Source organism: Momordica charantia (genome assembly GCF_013281855.1).
Source record: "Momordica charantia cultivar OHB3-1 chromosome 10 unlocalized genomic scaffold, Mcharantia_2.0 BLBB01000010.1, whole genome shotgun sequence".
NCBI classification, from domain to species: domain Eukaryota; kingdom Viridiplantae; phylum Streptophyta; class Magnoliopsida; order Cucurbitales; family Cucurbitaceae; genus Momordica; species Momordica charantia.
Window position 1 is genome coordinate 21,360,716 of NW_028275158.1, and position 23,936 is coordinate 21,384,651.

At 31.1% G+C, this 23,936-nt stretch overlaps 1 protein-coding gene, 1 long non-coding RNA gene and 1 pseudogene across 2 annotated transcripts; all 3 read left to right on the forward strand.

Annotated features, from left to right (window-relative positions):
* The first annotated feature begins 5,724 nt into the window (after positions 1-5,724).
* LOC111022631 (beta-amyrin 11-oxidase-like) lies at positions 5,725-9,221 on the forward strand. Its single transcript, XM_088119181.1, is given in 9 exon segments — positions 5,725-5,733; positions 5,950-6,102; positions 6,105-6,186; positions 6,189-6,220; positions 6,980-7,069; positions 7,985-8,063; positions 8,236-8,342; positions 8,867-8,988; positions 9,085-9,221. Coding segments are annotated over 9 exon segments (768 nt in total). The 3' UTR covers positions 9,179-9,221.
* A 1,553-nt stretch (positions 9,222-10,774) lies between these two features.
* LOC148208775 (beta-amyrin 11-oxidase pseudogene) lies at positions 10,775-12,433 on the forward strand (annotated as a pseudogene).
* Positions 12,434-14,317: 1,884 nt separating this feature from the next.
* On the forward strand, positions 14,318-15,928 carry LOC111022630 (uncharacterized). The gene is made up of 4 exons (XR_015788450.1): positions 14,318-14,391; positions 14,552-14,657; positions 15,531-15,652; positions 15,766-15,928. It is a non-coding gene; the product is annotated as an uncharacterized LOC111022630 (long non-coding RNA).
* Positions 15,929-23,936: the final 8,008 nt, after the last annotated feature.

The window sequence follows — 23,936 nt, forward strand, 5'->3', positions numbered from 1 at the left end:
TTATTAAAAGTTTTAAAATTTTTTTTTCCTGAATTTATTAGTTAAAATCGAAGAAACGTATTTAAAAGATAAACTAAGCTTTCTTTTTGTTTAGAAAATTATGAGATCATAAACATATGATTATGGTTCAATTGCCAAGGTAGCTTAAACAATGTGATTATGGTTTAATTGTGATAGAAGTTAGCTACTTTGAGAAACTACCAAAAAAAAAGATCAATAGAGATTCAAATCATGGTTTTTTTAAAGACATATCCTAAAGCTTTAAAAGCGTCAGCCTAAAATTCAAAATGGCGTTGTGTTGGTATTTTATCGACTTTTCCAGCGCTTTTAATAAAGCATCGGAAAAAATTTTGTGTTTTTATTTTAATTTTTATTTTCGATGTTTTATCAAAATTGTTGGAAAAAATCGATCATACCTATAACTTTTGCATGCGTAAAAAAAAATCGGTATCCCCTGCCATATCTGCATCTACATATCCCTGCAGTTTAAAATCTGATCTTTTAAAGTGCAGAGCATAATCAGCGTCTTCCTCAAGTATCTGAATATCCACTTCACAACCTCCAAATGTTGCTTTCCTAGATTACTCATATACCTGCTGACAACTCCCACTTCATGTGCAATATTAGGTCTTGTACAAACCATGAAATACATCAAGCTTCCTATAGCCGAAGCATAAGGCACTTTAGCCATATAATCTCTTTCCTGCTCAGTAGTCGGTGAATGCTCATTAGATAATTTAAAATGTAGCTAAAGGAGTACTCACAAGTTTTGCATTTCTCATATTAAACTTTTTCAGTACTTTATTAACATACTCTTTCTGTGACAATATCAAAATACCATCTTTTCTCTCTATCCTCATCCCTAGGATTTGTTTGGCAACTCTCAAATCTTTCATGTCAAATTCTTTAGATAATCCAGCCTTTATCTTCAGAATTTCTTCTTTGTTTGGTCATGCTATCAACATGTCATCAACATATAGCAATAAAATGATGAATGAGTTACCCTAAGTTCTTATATAACAACAATGAGCTGTCTAACACCTCTGAAAATCCACTGCTGCACACAAAATTGTCAAACTTCTTATACCATTGTCTGGGCGCCTGTTTGAGACCATACAGGCTTCTCTGAAGTTTGCATACCATTTTCTCTTGTCCCTGTATTGTAAATCCCTATGACTGCACCATGTAAATTTCTTCTTCCAAATCACCATGAAAAAAGCTGTTTTTACATCCATTTGTTCTAGGAACAAATCTTCTTCTGCCACTATCGATAGAACAGTCCTAATGGTAGTTAGTTTAATTACAGGAGAGAAAATCTCATTAAAGTCAATACCTTCCTTTTGTTGAAAGCCTTTGATTACAAGCCTTGCCTTGTATCTTTTGCTACCGTCGGGCTCCTGTTTGATTCTATATACCCATTTATTCTGCAAAGCTTTCTTACCTCTTTGTAACTCAGCAAGTTGCCATGTTTGATTGATCATTAGACAACTCATTTCATCTTTCATTGCTAACTCCCACTTAATAGAGTCTTCCAGCTGACCGCCTTTTCATAACATTCAGGTTCACCTCTGTCAGTCAGTAAAATGTAATTCAATGTAGGGGAAATACCTCTGTGGTGGTATGATTGTTTTGCTAGATCTTCTAACTGTTGGTGGTGGTGTTCTCTGAACCTGATTAGTTTCCACAACTAGTTTATCAAATTCTACAACCTATTCATCAGATTCCACAACTGTTTCTTCAGGAGTAATTGTATTATGATCTTCAATCTCTGTTGTTTTAGTCTCAACCTCAGGAGGACTTATATACTGAGTCTTCTCTATGCTTCCATCTAACTCTGTCTTTCCTGAATCAACTTTATTTCTGTCTTTGTATAAGACTTTCTCATTGAAGATCACGTTCTTGCTTCTGATAATCTTCTTGGTTTATTCATCCCAAAATCTATAACCTATCTCAGCTCCACCATACCCAATAAAGAACATTTCTTGGATCTGGCATCCAATTTACTCATGTCTACAGCATCAATGTGAAGGTAAGATACTCAACCAAAAACCTTTAGATGAGAAAGTTTATATGTTTACCAGTCTAGACTTTTTTAGGCAATTTGAAGTCTAGTGATGTGGTCGGGCTCCTATTGATCAGATAGGTCGCACAATTGATTGCCTCTCCCAAAACATCTTAGCCATTTCTGCATGTATTCTCATGCTTCTAGCACGCTCATTCAACGTCATATTCATTCTCTCCGCCACACCGTTCTGCTGTGGTGTCACTGGAAGAGTGTTTACTATCACAATTACACTGTCTTCACAACATTTCTTGAATTCCCTACTAACATACTCACTACCATTATCTGACCTCAAGCTTTTGATTTTTAGGCTGTCTCATTCTCTACCATAGTCTTCCATGTTTTGAAAACAGAAAACACATCAGACTTATATTTAATAAAATAAGTCCATACTTCCTAGCTGCTTGAGTCGTCTATGAAAGTTACATAGTATCTGGAACCTCCAATGGAAGAAACTTCAAGGGCCCCACACATCGGTGTGAACCAACTTCAATTTTGTAGACTTTGGCATTAAACCTGTCTTTGAGAAACTGACACGACTCTGTTTTCCAAATATGCATCATTCGCATAACTTGTGTTCCATTGCCTTAAGTCTTTCTAGCTTCCCTGTAGAGTGAAGAAGTTTCATACATTTTTCACTCATATGTCCTAGCCTACTGTGCCATAATTGGGTCTGACTCGAATGTTCTACAACAACTATCATATCTTGTCGTTGTCGTTGACATACAAAGTTCCTAACTTTCTTCCTCGAGTGATCACCGTGGAACCCTTTGTAACTTTCCAGTTTCCTTGACTGAAGGATATTTCACATCCTTCATTATCTAGCTGCCCCATGGAAATCAGATTCTTCATCATATTCTGAACGTGACGTACCTTGCGAATCTTCCAGACTGAACCGTTCGCCATTTTTAAATTAACATCACCAATCCCAATGATGTCTAAAGGCTCTCCATCAGCAAGATACACCTTTCCCTGATTTCCTGCAACATAATTCTCAAGAATGTCATGTTGTCCTATTGTATGAAAAGACGCACCTGAATCGACCGCCCATATGTTATGAGCGCCCTCAACTGCAAGAACTAGAAACATCATGTATTATTCAACAACAATATTTGCACCAGCTTTTTTCCTCTCAGCTTTCTTTGAGGCTTTGCAGTTCCTCCTCAGATGTCCTGTCTTACCCAATTCCAACATTCTAGTCTGCTGTTTTTAGACTTGCTTCTGTTGTTTCTTGACTTTCCATGTTTTCCGTGGTCTTTGTTATTATTTCTTCCTCTATCCACATTCAATGCTATATCAGAAGCAAATGCAATACCATATCCTTTCTGCGAATATCCTCTCCAAGAGCTGCACCTCTGATATCTGCGAATTTCAATTTCTCTTTTCCATAAGAATTTGATATAGCTGCCTTCATAGGCTCCCAACTGTCAGGTAAGGATCTCAACAACAAGATAGCATTTAATCATCCGTAAATGTTAAATGCACAACAATCAGTTTGTTAATCAACGTATCAAATTCATTTATATGGGCAGCCATAGATGTATCTTCATCCATCTTCAAATTAAAAATTTAGTTGCGAGATACGCCTTATTATTTACCGAGGGCCTCTTATATATGTTGGACAATGCATTCATTAGCCTCATTGGTGGTAGTCTCCTTAGCTACACTGCTCTGCACATTTTTGTTAATGTTAGGCGAATCGTACCCACACCTTCATGTCCAACTTTTTCCATTTGAATTCTTCCATGTCGTTTGACTTGTCTAATGGCAATTACAATTCCTTGGAATGTAGATAATCTACTATCTGATCCTTCCAGTATGAAAAATCAGTTCCATAAAAAATAACCAATTTATCTTCTCCAGTCATCGTTCTTTAACCTTGGGCTCTGATACCAATTCTTGTGAAAAATGCAGCCTACACTTAAAAGGATTAGATAAAATAATCTAAAATTGCTAAGTAACAAGAACGATAAATAAAGATTAGGGAGAAGAAAATTAAACGCCAGATTTATACTGGTTCACTCAGTGTGGGCTACGTCCAGTTCTACTACCGTTGCAGGTGTTGGGTGTGTTGCCCTAAACTCATAGTTTGTATTTTGTGTAAAAACAAATGTATATTCAATGAAGTTTTATTCAATAAATTTGTTGTTGAATTCATAGCATTGAATTGTCCAAAATCCAATAAACTAAACATCCGAGGTTATTTTAGTGTAACCGGGACAATATATGTACTGAGTATATATTTGATATACTGGGTATATATTTGATATACTCCTAATATACGAGGTATATATATTTGATATACCCCTGATATACGAAGTATATATATTTGATATACCTTGATATACAAGTGGATAATGTCTCGTGAATAACCTAAAGGGTCTATAGTATATGGATAAGGCTGGGTACCTTATCCTGACAACACTATGGATATGGCCCACTCTGTAAAGGTTACAGACGACTCGATCCAGGTCGTTCGTGTGGAGACATGCGAGTGGAGGTATCCTATACAATGAGTTTGTATAAGACCGGACCACGAAATAGCCAATCTTTTGATGTAACACCGTTAACTAATAGATTGCTGTTTCTTAGGACGACCAGACAACTCATTCTCAATCTTGAGTGAGTTATGGACTCCTGCCCGTGAGGGCTCGTCCTTTGATCTGTATGAGTGAGAGTGGCCCAAGTTGCCGACTCAATATTCCTACCATTTTGGGGACGAGACCGAGTGGGGAGCTGGGAACGTAACTCCACAAGATGGAATTCACTCCTCTCCGACTTTAAGGGAGTATATGAGTGTTCCCTTAAATGCTGACTCCGGGACTTGAACAAGGGGCCCCATCCTCTCATTGGCCCGAGAGGGACTTCCGGTTATTGGTCGGACCATAACCGGGTTGTTCACTAGAGGAGCAGTGGTATTTAAGGAGTAAGATGTAACTCAGGGGTAAAACGATAATTTGACCCAACTTGAGTTACAAGCACTCGTGAAGGATTGACTCGTCATTAATGGTCGTATATCCATGGACACGAAAACATTCTGCAGTGAGAAGAGTGCAATTACGAGGCTTTAGTGGAATGACCCGTAGTTAACGAATGTTGATTAACTCAGTCAATGAGTTTGACCGATTAATCTCGTATCGTTGGAGCTTCGGATCTGTAGGTCCATTAGGTCCCCTTGCTAGCTCATAGCGGGTAAAACGAGGATCAAATTTTTGGAAGAATTTGAATTGTTCAAATTTCTTAAGGGATTATATGTATATTGATACATTATAATATATAGTTAATTCTAAATTAAAACTATATATTATGAGAGAAATTATTTGAATGAGATTCAAATAAAATTAATATGAATATGATTCATATTAAAACTATAAGTTAAAAATAATGTGCATAAGATGTACATTACAACTATATGTTATGCGAGAGAAATGTTTTAGAATATGATTCGAATTTATAATAAATAATTAAATTTATTTGATTTATATATATTTATTAATTAATTATTAATTGGATTAATAATTAACTCCCATTTGCAGGGGAGTGGGCCTTAATATCCACTTAGAACAATCTTCAAGGACTAAAGGTAGTTAACATTTTCTTGAAAGTAAGATGGCAAGATATCATATCAATATCCTTGAGTTCCATCTCAAAACCAATTAACAATGAAAGGAGTAACACATGTCTATTATAAACTATTGTAAAGTCTCTTTTCTTTTCAATGTGAGATTCTTAACACTTCTGTCATATATTGTATCATTACTATTTTGAGAGATTTATAATTTTGCGATACTAAACTAATATTATTATACTATATTTTAGCAGTCAAAGTAAGCTTCGGTGTTATTAACGTATCATATTAATATCGAGAAACCTACATAAATATATAGGCTCGAAAAAGATTGGTCGAAATACTTCAATCAATCATCAATAAAAAGAGATCGGTGAAGAAAAGCAAAGCGGAAAGTTGGGAGGCAAAAGATATGATGGATTTGCTGATAGATTTGAAAGATGAAGATGGTGATGAAGAGTTGGATGATGATGAACCATTGTAGATTTGATTTTTGGTAAGTTATTTGCAGGCCATGAAACTTCAGCTTACACTACAATGTGGGCAGTCTTGTTTCTAATGATCATCCACATATATTCAAGAAAGCGAAGGTCAGCTTTGTTTCCTAATTTGTTAAGAGATCCAATTTTTTTGTTATGTTTCTAGCTATTTCTTATTTCTTGTTTTATGTTTTATTGAGGGATTACATAACTACATTTGGGAACAGGGAACAGGAATAAGGAAGAAAAAAAAAGAAAAAGATAAAAAGAAACTTTATTTTGTTGCTTTCAAGATTTCTAAACAATTTTAAAAATGGTTAAACATGACAAAGGAGAAATAAGGAAAAGTTGCGCATCAAACAGACATTTCACAAAAAGCTAAAAATGAAAAAAAAAAGGGAACATTGTCAATTGACTATAAATAAGCCAAAGGGAACATTACCATGTCTTCGATGTTGATAGAATGTTCAAGTCTCAGTTTTGATAAAATGTTGACGTTGCAGGAATTAAATTGAAAAAAAAAATCATTAATATTATATTATGGCCATATAAGTGATATTTTGTTAATATTTATATATTTTGTCATATTTTTTTCTTGCAATAATATGGTGTCAATTCACCTCTCGTTAATAGATATCAAACTCATCCTTAAAAATGTTGACATGTGGATGAAAATTAAATACTCTATTTGGATTTTAGTTTTGTGTATGGGTCGATATTCAAATGTGTTCTTACAATAAAAAGGAAAAAAGTTGTTCAAATTATGTCAATCCTTTTCAAGAGGTTTGTGAAATTTAAGATATTACAACAAAATGGTTAAGTAGTTTTTATTATTTGAATGGTCATTTTTTTAAGATTCATTTGTTTTAGGAAGAACAAGAGGACATCATCAGACGAAGACCCTCAACGCAAAAGGGAATAAATCTCTCAGAGGTTAAACAAATGAAATTTCTTTCTCAGGTATGTATTTAAATTGCCATTTATATGTTCTAAATCAAAAGCTTTTACTTTAGTTTCATTTCTAGTTTAAAATCAAGCATTAAATGATATGAGTAAAAACATTAGCTTTGGAATTTTATGATTTTAAATAGGTTAAAAAATACATTTGATCCATGTATTTACATTAATGAATGATTCAGTTGCTTCATTTTGAAATTGGTAACAAGTCTACAATTTAGTTCCTCAAGTTTAGTATGTAATAGTTCCGTCCCTGTACCTTAAATTTTGTAACGATTTAATCCATACTTTTGAAAATTTTCATCAAAATTAAGTATCGATTTTTCTAATATAATGCTTTAGTCTTTGTAATTTATAAACACATTTGGTTCAAACTACATATATAAAAAACCTTATTAAATATCAACAAAAATTTTCAAAATAAAGACTAATTATCACACAAATTATTACAAACTTTAAACCACAAGGACTAAATTGTTATTTAATACTAAAAGACTAAATTGTTATTAATTTAAAAGTACAAGAACTAAATTGTTACACACTAAAGTTTAGGGACTAATTCGTTATTTTTTGTAGAAGTACAGCAATCAAAAGTGTTTTTTTAACCTTTTAAATATAATATAGTAATGATTTATAACCATTGGATCACAATTTTATTTTATTTTTATTTTTTGTCTTTAGATAGTAAAAGAAAGAGTTGGTGTTGATTAGAATTATTTTATTTTAAAATTTGGCTAATATTTCAAATTATTTTTACAATCGCTATTACAAAACCAAAAATACAAATTGTCAATAAATTCTGTTATTTAAAAAATAATAGTAAAGATAAAATTATTATCAAACGTAGGTTTAAATAAATAGCTATCGGTTGAAAAAGAGACATTATTGATGAGATTTAATATATTTGTATTATCCCAGGTGATAGATGAGACACTTCGTCTTAGTGGCATCACATTTGTCCTTTTTCGAGAGGCAATAGTCGATGTTGAAATTAATGGTCAGTAATTCATTTTCTTCCCTAAGAACTACTAAATTAGCGATGTATCTTCATCGTAAAACCTTCAAATTACTTCCATAAAATGTGAGAATCAAAATATATAACTTCTTATTGTTGAGCTCTTATTTAGGATTTGTGATATAACTTGTGTTTTCCTTTTATTTTGTTTAAGGTAAAATTATACCAAAAGGATGGAAAGTCATACCTTGGCTTAGGGAGCTTTACATGGATGCAAATTTACATCCTTCCCCACAAGAATTCAATCCTTCAAGATGGGATGTAAGTGATTATTCATATTTTTATATCACAACTATGAAGGGTCAATTAGGTGATTTACAATCATATTAAAATAAGAAGTCGATGACTATTTAAATATGTTATTGCAATATCATTCTCTCAACTAATCCATATATTAGCTAAATTTCGTGAATGAAAATTAATATAAGGGCCTTGGATATTATAATTTATCATGAATATCTTAAACTCATATGATATATATTTTTTTAATTCTATTTAAAATGTCATATTATTAGAGATATCGTCTTTGTTCTACCAATACATAATCTCTTTCACTTGTAAATCGATATAAGAAAGTTTAAACTTTTGAAATTCATAATGTCATGTATGTGTTGTTGAGATACTCATAAATGAATTAAAGCTATTGAGTTGAGTGGTGGTTTATTCATCTTTAGCTTGGGATCAATGCAGGAGGTCCTGTGTTTAAACCCTTGTATTGTTGCTTAAGCCTTTCGTTTTTTTTAATAGTATTCATGACATTCTTTTATTTGCTTTTTTTTTTATAGAATTTTATAGCCCAACCTGGAGCTTTTACTCCGTTCGGATTAGGAAATCGGCTGTGCCCTGGAAGAGATCTTGCGAAGCTCGAGATCTCAATTTTCCTTCACTATTTTCTCCTCCATTACAAGTGAGTTTGCTACAATTTTCATTTGATAAACTTTTAAGCAATTAAATTAGAGACCTCTCTCATAATATACCATCAATATTTGCATTTGTAATTCAGGGTGGAACGGCTTAATCCAAAATGCCAATTGACTTTCTTGCCACTCCCTCATCCCAAAGATAAATGCTTGGCAAGAGTTCTCAAAGTGGCATGACAATGTCTACAAATTATGCCTCTCAAAATCTTCCTTGGTTCGACAAGATAAACCTTGGATTATATTAATTAAGCATCTAATATTTGATATATACAGTGTGTATATATGTGTATGGATGGATGAATCAAATATTAATATAATAAATTCCTTATTATTGTCAAGAAAATTATTATTTTTATACTAACAATAAAAATATATTTAAGAAACAAAAAAAAATGCTGGAACGGAAATCAAATTCAAGTCACTCATGCTGTTTCATGTTTTCCCAGTGGATTTAGTTTGCATTCTGTAGAGCATCCCATTCCACCACAAATCCACTACACCACCAACCGCCGGCCAATAATGATAGATTAACTGTATTGTTAATTAGTTATGTATTATAATTTCATTATATTTACAATTAATTTTTTAGTTGTCATTTTTTAATTATGTAAATTATATGTTGAAGAAGAAAGAAGAAGAAAACGACACCTTATATTTGACTTTTTTTTTCCCTTCTTAAAGAAAGGTCTATTATAATTTAGGATGTAAGAACTTTTCTTGTTTGCCAATAATAAAATATTGTTTGTTCTGTACTTTAATTAGTTGGTAATCCCTTGATGAAGAAAATTGGCAGTCTCTTAACTTTAATTAATACAAATTGGATGAGAGATTCAACCCCAGGGCAATTATTTCCAAAACAAAAAGATATATAAATATAAATATAAAATATAGTTTGACTAGAAAATGTCAGAGCTGAGCATGGAGATTTTTTATTATTGATAAGCAAAGGGATGAGAAGCAAAGCTGTGAGATAAATCAATGGAGTTCATAAATTGGTTGCTGCTGATTCTTGGAGTCTTTGTTTTTGTTTTTGGGGTTTTGAAGAGATTAAATGGTTGGTATTATGCAGTCAAGTTGGGGAAGATATGGCCAAGCTTCCTCCCAGTGATCTTGATTGGCCGGTTCTACTTTGTCCTTCATCAAGTGCTTCACTATTGGTTCACCTGAAAATTTCATTCGCGCACTTTCTACCAGGTCTGTATCTTTGTATCCATCATCGTACTTTCTATACATTTTACACTGTCTTTATTAGATTTTTTCTCGAGTTCATGCATTGATCATAACTCGATACTACACTTTTTTTTCCTTCCAAAAAGCCTTTCGAAAAGGCTTTTTTGATCTAGAGCATAGCTATAAATGATATGGTTAAATGATTGGAGAGTTGACTTCGAAAAGTTTTCTTAAATGTAATTATTAAAGTTGACCGGAGCATAACTCGGAGGTTCATTTGAGTTCTTAGGGTCTGATACGATATTAATATCTATGAATTTCATCTTAAAATCAACTTGCAATGAGAAAAGTAACCCATATCAATTATGAACTTGGTTAAGTCCCTTATATTTTTAACGTGTATCCTTAACACTAAACTCTCATCCCACATGTACTAATTTTTTTTTTTTTTGATAGAAGCTAGCTACTTTGAGAAGCTACTGGAATAGACTAGAGATTCAAATCACTATAAATGCAAGAGAAAAATCTGTGGGCTGTAAATATATCCTTACAAGCCTATTTCATGATATATACCATAGCCATATAATCAAAAAAATAAAAAATAAAAAATAAAAAACACCATAGCCATATAATTTCACAACATAGTAAACTCAATCCATGTTAGACACAAAATTAAATATCTAGAGATCTATTAGGATTATTTATTATTATTATTCTTAATTCGTGAGTGTCTGGATCAGCATGCGCACCTCGACTAATCTCACGGGACAATCGTCTGACCCTACAACATTTGGTGTCAGAAAATACATAAGAATTACTAATTCGGAAGGTAGGTGGCCATCATGAATATATTAGGAAAATTTAACCACGAAAATAAGATAAATACAAAATAAATCTTCAAGGATTTACTAAAAATTGTTTCGTATAAAGACTAATTAACGGACACAACCTTGAAAATTCGAAAACCAAACTGATAATCTGACATTTGTTTCTTCGGATGGGAGGAGTAGATATGGAAAAGTTGACATGTATAAGACTCACATACTCGGGGGAGCAACAACCCTTGTCTGCACACCTGAAATTTGTCGTCAAGTGTTAACCGATGAACCAAATTCGCACCAAGTTATCCCATGAATATAGAAACCTTATTCGGGAGAAAGTCACTTCTCCGAGTCTCGAAGGCGGAGCACCGGCTGTTCGGCGGCTGACAACGGCACCGATCAGCGGCCATAGGGCACTGGAGATGTACATCAATCATATTGAAGAGACAGTGATTAGTGGGTTGGAAGAGTGGGCGAGCATGCAGCGGCCAATGGAGCTGTTGACTGAGATAAAGGAGCTGACATCCAAAATTATTTGGAACATTTTTACGGGTTCAACTTCTATGGACTCTTCCATGAAAGCAATGGAGGCTTTGTTTTATGATATCTCACTTGGCTTCTTCTCTTTGCCCATCAACCTTCCTGGCTTCTACTTTCATAAATCCCTCAAGGTAAGCACAAATCATTTCTGTAAATTAATGTGTATACGTTATTATAAAAACAAAGCTTAAGTATACTGTGCTATTTCCAAAATCTTCGTTGTGTTGTGTCTAATAGGTTTAAACATTCGACCCAATGTGTTGGTCTAAAGTATGCTCACATGTCGCAATTCTAATAGGTCTTTATCCTACCAAACATCTAAACCCTTGCTACCAAAAATTAACTTATCATATATTCTTTGAAAGATACCGTTAATTTGTCATGGAAGCATTAAACTGACGAGAGTTAGCAACAATAACTTATTAGACGAAAGATTAAGAGTTTAGAAAACATTCGTTCATTGTTCTAGATCTAGAACAAACAAGCTTCTTTCGTTAGTTTGAGATCTAAAATAAAACCCCTCCTCATCTTATCTGTTAGAGCGATGAGTGACGAAAAACAATGAATGGTTAGTGACGGATGTTGGACAACTATGACAATGTGTCTTTTGGAGAATAAGGGAAGAAAGAAAGAGGAGGAAAGAGAAGAAGAAAAAGGAATGATAGAGAAGGGAAGCAAATGGCTACGTTATTAGTCCGATCAATAAAAATAATATAAAACTAATATTTTTTGCCATTTAATTTGAAATTGTCGGTCATCACAGTCTAATCAACGCGTTTGGAAACCGTTTAGAACAATTTCTAGGGCTGAGTGTCTCTTTTGAAACCTTAAAGATTAAATAAACACCAAACTCAAATTTCAGAGACTAGTTTTTTAAATAATGCATGTTTTACCTCTCATTATAATTTAACATTACTTTTTTGAGCCATTTATAATTTTGCGACACTAGACTATTATTATGCTATATTTTAGCAATCAACTCTTCGTGTTATTGTATCATATTAATCTCGATAAACCTATAAATATATACGCTCGAGAAAGATTGGTCAAAAAAACTTCATTCAATCATCAATAGAAAGAGGTTGGTGAAGAAAAGCAAAGGAGAAAGTTGGGAGGCAAAAGATATGATGGATTTGCTGATGGATTTGAAAGATGAAAATGGTGAAGAAGAGTTTGGATGATGAAACTTGATATTTGGTAAGTTATTTGCAGATGATATATCTTCCATTTCTCTAAATTTAAGAGCTTTTTTATAGTCTCCTATAGTCTCCTCTTTTGTTGTATGTTTTTCGTATGCCTCAAAAAAAAATCTACACAATTTTATAAATGTTTTTAAAGTGAGAATTGAGAAACGAGAGACCAGGAAAGTTAACAAACACTTATATTTCTAAAAAAATCGAGGACATTACTAGATGGACCCTAAGAAATTAATTTCTCTGTCTCTAAACAAATGTATTTTTTTTTTCTGTTTCTGTTTCTTTTTCTTGTTGCTACGTATTAAACTTTGCCTTGGTTGTATATGTGATTTTAAATGTGTGTATGCGCCACCTCGGGTATGTTTATCACATGCCCTTAAAAAAAATCTACTTATTGAATAAAACTTTTATGAAATGTAAAAGCCAGAACGGCAAGAAATTACTTTCTTGGAAATGAATAATTGAATAAAACTTATATATTAATATAATTTACCTACCTACATTTAATAATGATTTTATCTATTTATTTATTTTATATTTTTAACAATTATTTTGTGTGTGTATGGTGAACAACATTAGAGAAATAATAAAGCATATGGATTCAATGTTTTAAATGTTAATGTCAAATTTCAAGATCTTATTTTTATGAAAAGTTAATATTGATCTTGGTGAATATTTCTAAAATATTATAAAAAGAAAAAAATCTATAACAAATAAACATTTAATTCTTTTCCAATAAATATTTAAAATTTATTAAGAATTATTTTATTTACTTTGATATTTTGGTAATATTTTTTATATTTTGTCAATTTTATGCGGTATATCATAGCCATGATTTACTTCTCATATCGATTTCGAACTCATAAACATACGAAAATATCGATGAAAATTAAATGCTCTGTTTGGATTTGATATTCAAATTATGCCCATCTATTTCATTTTTTATTATTTGGATGGTCAATTTTTTTTATATTCTTTTGTTTTAGGAAGAACAAGAGGATATCATTAGAGGAAGACCCTCAACACAGAAGGGAATAAATCTGTCAGAGGTTAAACAAATGAAATTTCTTTCTCAGGTATATATTAATTGCCATTTATATGTTCTAACTCAGAAGCTTTTATTATTTAGTTTCATTTCTAGTTTGAAACTAAGCATTAAATAATATGAGTAAAAAGATTAAATGTAGAATTTTATGATTTTAAATATAGTGATGATTTGCAACTAGCTAGTTGGATCACAATTTTATTTCTGGAGAGTAAAATAAAGAGTTGGTTGATTAACATTATTTTTATTTTAAATTTTGGCTAATATTTCAAAATATTTTTACAATCTCTATAACAAAACCAAACAATACTGCCAAAGCGAACATAACTAAGCGGTAATTGACATGAATCTCCAACCACAAGGTTGTGAGTTCCATCCCCCATCCTTACATGTTGTATTCAAAACTAAATAATAATAATAATAATAGTACAGATAAAATTATTGTCAAATTTAGGTTTAAATAACTAGTTATGAGTTGAAAAAACTATACCTTTTAAGACACTATTGATGATGAGATTTCATATATTTGTAATATCCAGATGATAGATGAGACACTTCGTCTTAGCGATATCCCATTTGTCATTTTTCGTGAAGCAATAGTCGATGTTAAAATTAACGGTTAGTCATTCATTTTCTTAGCATTCTATCTTCCTTGTAAAAGTTTCAAATTACTTCCATCAAATGAGAGAATCAAAATAATTTTCTTAACTTTGGGCTTATTGTGGGATTTGTAATAACTTGCGTTTTCCTTTCTTATTTTTCTAAAATAATATTATAGGTAAAATTATACCAAAAGGATGGAAAGTCGCACCTTGACTTGGGAGCTTTGCATGGATGCAAAATTACATCCTTCCCCACAAGAGTTCAATCCTTTAAGATGGGATGTAAGCAATTATTCATATTTGCATATAACAACTAAAGCCTTAAGAATCAAAATAAGAAGTCTATGACTATTTTTAAATATGTTCTTGCAATATAATTCCTCTCTCCCTCCTATATTGATTACATAAACTTTTCACATATTAATTAAATTTCGTAAATAAAAAATTAGTATCACAGCTCAAAATATATCCATCCTATATGTCAAAATGTTGTTGGCTCCATACTTTGGTCTTTTTGGCTCAAGAGAAACAAGCGAACGTTCATGGATTCTGCCTCTTCATCTACCATCCTTTGGAAAGATATTAAAGTTATTGCTTCCTCTTGGTCCATAAAATCTTCCATTTTTGTAATTGTGACATATATCTACCATCTGTCTCCGTTTTTTTATTTCTTTTATGTTTCTCACCTACCTTTAATGAAATGATCCACTTTTTTCAAAAGAAAAAAAAATGTTAGCATAGTGAACCATGATATAATTCACTATAAATCTTAAACTCACATGACTTTTTAAGAAATTCTATTTAAAATGTTATATTATGGGAGATATTGCCTTTGTTTTTGTAAAGATACCTTCAATATAAGAATTTTGGTAATTTTGGTTTTGCCCTCTAACAATATCTAAGATCCCATTTTTGGGTCGGATGATCGTTTGAATTTTTTTGACTCTATTCATGGGGTTTCATCTCAAAATCAATTGGTAATGTGAGGAGTAATGTAGATCTATTATAAACTATTGTTAGGTGTCTCTCTTTTCAATGTAGGTTCCTTAACAAACCATGATAAAAAGTTTAAGCTTTCTTAAATTCAGTCTTTTTTTTTTTCCCTTTTCCTTTCTAATGGTATTCATGATAAATTTTGCTTTGCTTTTTGAATAGAATTTTGTAGGCCAACCCGGAGCTTTTACTCCCTTTGGATTAGGAAACAGGTTGTGCCCCGGAAGAGAACTTGCCAAGCTTGAGATTTCAATTTTCCTTCATTATTTTCTCCTCCATTACAAGTGAGAGATTGCTTCAACTTTTTCCTTTGATGATCTTTTAAGCAACTAAATTATTGACTTCTCCCATAGTGTGTATATCATATAAGCATCAATATATGAATTTTGTAATGCAGGGTGGAACGACTTAATCCAAAATGCAAATTGACTTACTTACCAGCCCCTCATCCAAAAGACAAATGCTTGACAAAAGTGCTCAAAGTGGCATGAAAATGTCTACAAAACCTTGATCATATTATGGTTATTATAATATTTGATATATATTGTGTGTATATGTGCGGATGGATGAATCAAATCTTAATAATAAATTTTTGGATTTTAATGGGAAAAGAAAGTGGAATTTAAAGAAATTTATTCAAATGTAAAGTTGTGAATATTATTTTATGTTTATTAATCATTTATTTATTTCTTTAGTAGTTTTTTTCTTCTTTATTTTATTAAACTTGAAATTATTTCTTTAAATGAAAAGTTAGTTTCTTTATTTTGTTAAAGTTACCTATATAAAAAATTTATATGTGTTAAGGATACTTAATTTTTGTATAAGGTGAGTTGTTGTCTTAATTTTAAATTAAGATATACAAGCATTTCTCATTTAAGAACTTTTGAATGGAAATTTTAAAGAATCCATTTTATTTTTAAAAGATTTAGTTTATAAAACTCTTATTATTGTTATTTTTAACTTACAAAACTTTAATGCAAAATCTTTTATTTAGATGAAATTAACTTTTTGTTAATTTATTTAAAAATTATTTTATTTTACTTTTGAAAAAAAATTATCTACATTATTTTTCAAAACTTATTTTAAAAAGTTTATTTTCTTTAAAAGGAAAATTTTATTTTTTTGTTAAAAATAAACTTTTTTTTTTATTTATTAAAAGAAATGTAGGGGTATACTGTGCAAAGATTTTTACCACGGATGTCGTTCGTCGTGTTAGAGTGGGTCGCTGGACTCTTGGTCGTCGTCAGTCAATCACCGGAGGATGGTCTCAAGGCAGCAATGGAGGTCGTGAGGTGTGCACCAGAGTCTTGTTGTGTGTTGGTTCTATTGAACCGCCTTAAGAGACTAAAAGGGAAAAAATAAAAAAATTTCTTTACCCAAATCATTCTTCTGTGTGCTCTCCGTTTTTTTTCCCTTGTGTGTCCTTTAAATATACCAAAAAAATAACAGTAACATGCGTGAGTCAAGAAAAACCAGAGAAAAAGACGGAAGGGAAAACGTTCGGTTTTGACGAAGGAAAAACGGGAGGAAAAACAAAATGTTTATTTTTAACCAAAACAGAATTTAAATTTATTTAAAACAAAATTATATAAATCAAATCAAATCTTTTTATTTCTTTTATTTTAATATTAAATCAAATTCTTTAAAACAAAATTTATTTTTTTTAATGTAATTTAAACTTTAGCTTATAACCAATAATAAAGTAATCCTATAGTATTTAATAAAATAAAAATTAAATAATTAAAACTAAAACTAAAATAAAGCCGGACCAAATACGGTATCTACATAGACAACTTGGATATTTTTTAAAATATTAAAGAGACGACTTGGTCCAACGAGAATGACCTTGTGAGATGGCAGCCACCAGAATTCTTTTTTTTAAATACATAGTCACGACATATAGTATTTTTTTTTTCTAAGATGTTTTTATTTTTATTTTTATTGGGAGTTGACTTCCCCTCCAAAATAAGAAGAAATCACTGCAACGATGGAGACTTTTGATGTTGTTGGAGGAAGGGCCAAGCAAGGTGGACAACGAGTGGGAGAAATGGAGGTTTGGACTCGAGTCATTTATAAACAATGTAAGTTGATTAAATGATGTCGGTTTAATGTGTAAGCGCATGGGTCTTCAAAAACTTTTTTATAAAGTCCGTTCAAAGATAGAAAACTAATTTTAGGTTAGAACTCTCATCATAGTAAAAGGACACTACTGTTGATGAGCATTATTTTTATTTTAAAATTTGGATTTTCAAAAATATTTTTACAATCTCTATCACAAAACCAAAAATACAAATGGTCAATAAACTATGTTATTTAAAAAATAATAGTAAAGATAAAATTATTATCAAATGCAGGTTTAAACAACTAGCTACTGGTTGAAAAGGACATTACTGATGATGAGATTTCATATATTTGTAATATTTATGTGATAGATGAGACACTTCGTTCTAGTAGTATGACATTTGTCATTTTTCATGAAGCAGTAGTCGATGTTAAAATTAATGGTTAGTAATTAATTTTCTTTTTTCCTAAGAACTACTAAATTAGCACGGTATCTTCATCATAAAACTTTCAAATTACTTCCATCAAATGAGAGAATCAAAATATATAATTTCTTATTGTCGAACTCTTATTCAGGATTTGTGATGTAACTTCTTGTTAGGGATCAAGGAACCTCACACTCACAAAACCAATTTCAGGGAACAATTAACAGAGGAGAGAAATGGAGAAGGAGAAGAAGACACAATTTTATAGTGGTTCAGCCAATTTGGCTTACATCCACTATGAGGCAGCTTTCTTTCTCTATTATCTTGGAGGTGAAAAACATAGAAACAACTTCACCCCTTCTATCCTAGAGAAAGGTATTTATAGATGATCTCTCCTTTATCCTTTCTTTTTACAAAAATAGAATGTTTTGAGATTACCCAACTTATAGTTGGTTTTACTGCTATAAAGCATTTTACAATTCTCCACCTTAAAATAAACCGTAAGAGAAAGACCATCTACCCTAATTTGCAATGTAACCTTTTTCATATGGCTGCATGCTAGCCAATTTCAGGCAATATTCAAATTTGGCTTGATTTATTGTCTTTGTTAGCATATCAGCAGCATTATCAGAGGTACGCACTTTTACTACTTCAATCATGCCGTTGTCAATTTGTTCTCTGACAAAATGATACTTGATGTCTATATGCTTTGTCCGGCTGTGAAATTGTTGGTTTTTGGACAAGTGAATAGTACTTTGGTTATCAAAGTAGATTTTTACCTTTGACTGATCAAAACCAAAGTCCTTCAAAGTCCCTTCAGCCATAATGCTTCTTTTACTGCTTCTGAGAGTGCTATGAACTCTGCTTCTGTTGTTGAAAAAGCTACTACGGATTGTAATGTAGCCTTCCAACTGATCACATTTTCACCCACTAGAAATAAGTAGCTTGAAAGTGACATTCTTTTATCTAGGTCACAAGCATAATCTGAATCTACGTATCCATAAAGCTATAGTTTTTGTTCAGTAGCCCTTTTATAAGTAAGACCTAGGTTTTCAGTCCCTTTAAGGTATCTTAGGACATATTTTGCTGCTTCCCAGTGTCTTTTTCCAGGGTTCGACATGTATCTGCTTATTATACTAGATGAATAGGCCAAATCTGGTCTTGTGCATATCATTAGATACATTAGGCTCCCTACAACACTGGAATATGTGACAGAATTTATATACTTGATATGCTCAGTCATTTTCTGCAGGGCAGTTTTCTGATGACAGTTTGAAATGTTGTGCTATAGGGATTTTTACTGCTTTAACCTCATTCATGCCAAATTTCGATAGGATTCTTCTGATATAGGGACCCTGATTTATTTTAAGAAGGCCTCCTCTTTTCTTCCTTGTTATCTCCATTCCTAGGATTTTTCTTGCTTCCCCTAAATCCTTCATATCAAATTCGGTTTTTAGGCTTTCTTTAACATACTTCAAGTCTTCCTTTCTTTTACCAGCCAACAACATGTCGTCTACATATAGTAGAAGGAAGATTGATTCTTGTTTTGAGGTTGATTTAACATAAAAACAACTGTCATATGCACTTCGGTTGAAACCAATTTTTGTGACAAATTCATCAAACTTGTAGTACCAACACCTTGGTGATTGTTTTAATCCATAAAGAGCTTTGTTTAGTAAACATACCTGTTTTTCTTAGCCCTTTTCAAGGTATCCTTCAGGTTGCTTCATGAATATAGTCTCTGTCAAGTGCCCATGTAAGAATGCAGTCTTTACATCTAGTTGTTCAAGTTCTAACTCTTCTTGAGTCACCAATGATAAAAGCATTCTTATGATGTATGCTTAACCACAGGAGAAAAAACTTCCGTGTAATCAATGCCTTCTCTCTGTGTATATCCCTTTGCAATGAAAAAAAGTTTTTTTTTTTTTGACTTCACCAATGAGAAAAAGTTTAAACTTCTTGAAATTCATAATGTCATATATATATATATATATATTATAGCCCAACCCAGAGCTTTTACTCCCTTTGGATTAGGAAATCGACTGTGCCCGGGAAGAGATCTTGCCAAGCTCGAAATCTCAATTTTTCTTCACTACTTTCTCCTCAATTACAAGTGAGATTGCTACAAATTTCCTTTGATAAACTTTTAAGCAACTAAATTAGAGATTTCTCTCATAATAATATATATAACCATCAATATTGAATTTTGTAATGCAGGGTGGAACGACTTAATCCAAAATGCCAATTGACCTTCTTACCACTCCCTCATCCCAAAGATAAATGCTTGACAAGAGTTCTCAGGGTGTGTTTGAGAGTGATAGTAGTAGAAGTGATTTTGAAGAAAGAGGTTTAAGAATAATTTATTTTCCAAAATCACCACTCAAGTAATATCTTAAAAATCAATTTTAAGTGATTTTATATTTTCACAAAATCAATTTTTTAATTTTTCAGATATGATCAATGAAAATGGAAGTGATTTTGGCAATGACGAAAGTGATTTTGATAATGACAAAAGTGATTTTGCCATGCAAAAATCACTCTCAAACACACCTCAAAGTGGCATGATAATATCTATAAATGCCTCTCAATCTTTTCCTTGGCTCAACAAGATAAACCTTGGATTATATTAATATTGCGTCTCTACTTAATAGCTCGAGAGTAAGTGCAAGTGTACACTGTCACAAGTAATACTAGAAAATTTTCCAAGTTCGTCTCCATAGGGACTAGTTTTCTTTTGAAATTGATTTTGTAAATTGCTTAAAGGAGCAATCGGGTTTGGGATAAAAAGTAGTGAAATTGTTGGACACGATTTAAATACACAAACATTGAAAAGTCAACCCCCTACTAAGATTTAGTTCTAAAAGATGAATTACACCTATCAAATGTGTCCGTAATTATGCTCAATTTATGCAGGCTGGTTCAACTCCTATTTCATACAGCTTTTGGTTTGTTTAGAAGCTTAGGTTGACGTTTACATATGTCTATGAAACTCAAAAATCCTAAATAAATCAAATTCCAACTACATTTAATGGGTAAGATAGCCTATGTCTAGGATCTTGTTTTAGTTCTTATTTCTAAGTAACTTCTCGTTCTACCTTGATGAAATCTGTTTGACTCTAACATTTTCATAATTAAATTCAAACTAATGTGATTTAACAAGTGACTAACAAGAAAATCAACTAGATAAATTATATTAATCAAGATAAGCAAAAAGAGCGTGATACGCCGTGCTCACTGATAAATAGATGAACTAAACCATTCGTAAAAGGGTTGAGGAAATAATTTAGCTACTCATTGAAGTAAAAGAAATGAAATAACAAGTGAAGATAACAAAATAATGAATTTTCATTGAAGTTGGAAAGAAAGTACATAATTAGAACAAATGGAATTGTAATAAAATAAACAAAGAATAATTCAGAAAAATAGTTGAAGAACAAAACTTAAATGCTAGAAAAGAAACTCAAAAAACTAAGGTGGATAACAAAGTAGAAAGGAAGAACAAAATGTTGAGAATTTCATGGGAAGTTGGTAACCACTGGTTGTTGTAGAAATCTAATGAAATGAGACCAAATATTGGACCAATTACTTGGTCAAAAGTTATTAGTCCCATTTTGATAATCTAGTCATCGAATGTAGCTGAAGCATTGTAAAGCTCGATGTTTCAAGTAATGGTACGCTGGGAAATTTGGGAGTGTGATGCGTCTGACGCATTGTGATCACCAATCTTCACTTTTCCCTAAAAAACAAACATATTGACACCAATTAACCTTTATTTACCAATAATTGAATGCACAAATCCTTAATCATAAAACATGCACATTTTTGCTAAGATAGATGCATGATCATACACTTTTCATCTTAAATAACTCTCAACTAAGCATGTAAATCTATTCTTTTTATCCTTTAATCAAAGCTTATCAATTAATTAAGTTTCTAATATTTGATATATATTGTGTGTATATATGTATGGATGGATGAATCAAATCTTAATAATAAATATCAAGATTCATGAGATTTCATCTCAAAATTAATTGGCAATGAGACAAGTAACTCATATATCTTATAGATATTGTTATGTCTCTTTATATGGAAAATATTTGGCTCCTCACTAGTAATGAGGAACCTTGCCCCTACGATCCTTAAATATTTGACATCTAAGATAGAGAAATGGAAAAACAAAAAACTTTTTTGAAAAATAATGAGTTGTCAAATATTTAATTGGGGTAAGGACAAAGTTCCTCCTTACTATTTAGGAGCTATTTTCCCCTTGATATTTCAATGTGAAATCCTTAACATGCCCCTTCAAGATGATGGCTCATTTGGACGCTAGTACTATATTATCGTATCAAGATTCATTAGCTTAAGCTTTTTGGTTGAGTGGTGGTATATTCATCATTAACATGATATTATTACATACCTATTGTAAGTATATCAGACATTCATATAAGTGCTATTTTGCTAATTTTACTCAATATTTTTGCGATATTTGCAACTGCCCATAGAGTTTTTAGACAATTATAACAATTTAATATAAAAGAAATATGACTTAAAGAGGGAAAAAAAGATACCAATACAAGAATTTATAGAAAAAATATTACCCCTATATGTAACGATAACATAAACATAAAAAAGTGTCTTGAAATTGTCAGCAAGTAGACCATAAAGTCCCACCAACTTATATAAATTAATATTATCTCTTTAGAAAATAAATTGTCAACAATTAGACCATAAATATCCCACCAACTTATACATTATCTCTCTAAAAAAATAAATTGATATATTTGTATAGAAAATTTGCAATTTCTCATTTTTTTTAAAATTGACATAATCTATGATTTATTTTTCTTCTTTGAAAATAAAATTAACGAAAATTCTTTCCTTTAAAAAAACTAATGAAAAACCCGAATATGAAAAATTATGGAAAAATCATGAATTATGGAAAAATAAAAAATACAAATTACATAAAAAAGAAATAAAAGCGCGGAGGTTTAGGGTCAAACACACGAAAAAATAAATGAAAGCACAAGTTTGATGTTTAAGATATATTTGCTACAGAAAAGATAAATTATAAGGAGAAAAAGTTATAAAATGCGAAATTTGAAGGAGAACATTTAAGAAAATATTAATTTTTTTAGAGACAAAAATAAGAATGATATGTTAGAAAAAAATAAAGAAATAAAAATATATAGAGATAAAAATTTTAGAGACAGATAATAATAAAAATGAAAAATTTAGACAGAATTATTTTAGAGAGAAATTTCGAAAAAATTTAGAGGGAGAAAAAAATCAGTGTTAGAAAAAAAAAGAATGAGATTCGAAAAAACAAAAATCTATTTTTAAAAACCGTTTTTATTTAAATTTAGAGAGAATTTCAAAAACACTTTTAAAAATCAGAAAATGGATGAAACCTGTTTTTCAAAAATCAAAAACCAAAAATTAAAAATAAAAAGTGAAATTGTTATTAAATGGACTCTAAATCTACTGTATTTTCATTTTTAATTAGTTATGTATTCTAATTGTGTTATATTTATTTAGTTGTCATTTTTTTTAATTATATAAATTACGAAGAAGAAAACGACACCTTATATATATATATTTTTTTGGCCCTCTTCTTAAAGAAAAATATATTATAATTTGCGATGTTAGAACTTTTCTTATTTGCCAATAATAAAATATGGTTTGTTTAATTTTTTTTAGTTGTCGTTTTTTTAATTATATAAATTAGGAAGAAGAGAACGACACCTTATATTTCATTTTTTTTTCGCCTTCTTCTTAAAGAAAAATATATTATAATTTGGGATGTTAGAACTTTTCTTATTTGCCAATAATAAAATATGGTTTGTTTAATACTTTAATTAGTTGGCAATTCCTTGATTGAAGAAAATTGGCCGTATTTTAACTTTAATTTAATGCAAATTGGATGAGAGATTCAACCCCAACGCAATTATTTCCAAAACAAAAAGATATATAAATATAAATTAGTTTGACTAGAAAATGTCTATTGAAATTTTGATTATTGATAAGCAAAGGGATGAGAAGCAAAGCTGTGAGATAAATCAATGGAGTTCATAAATTGGTTGCT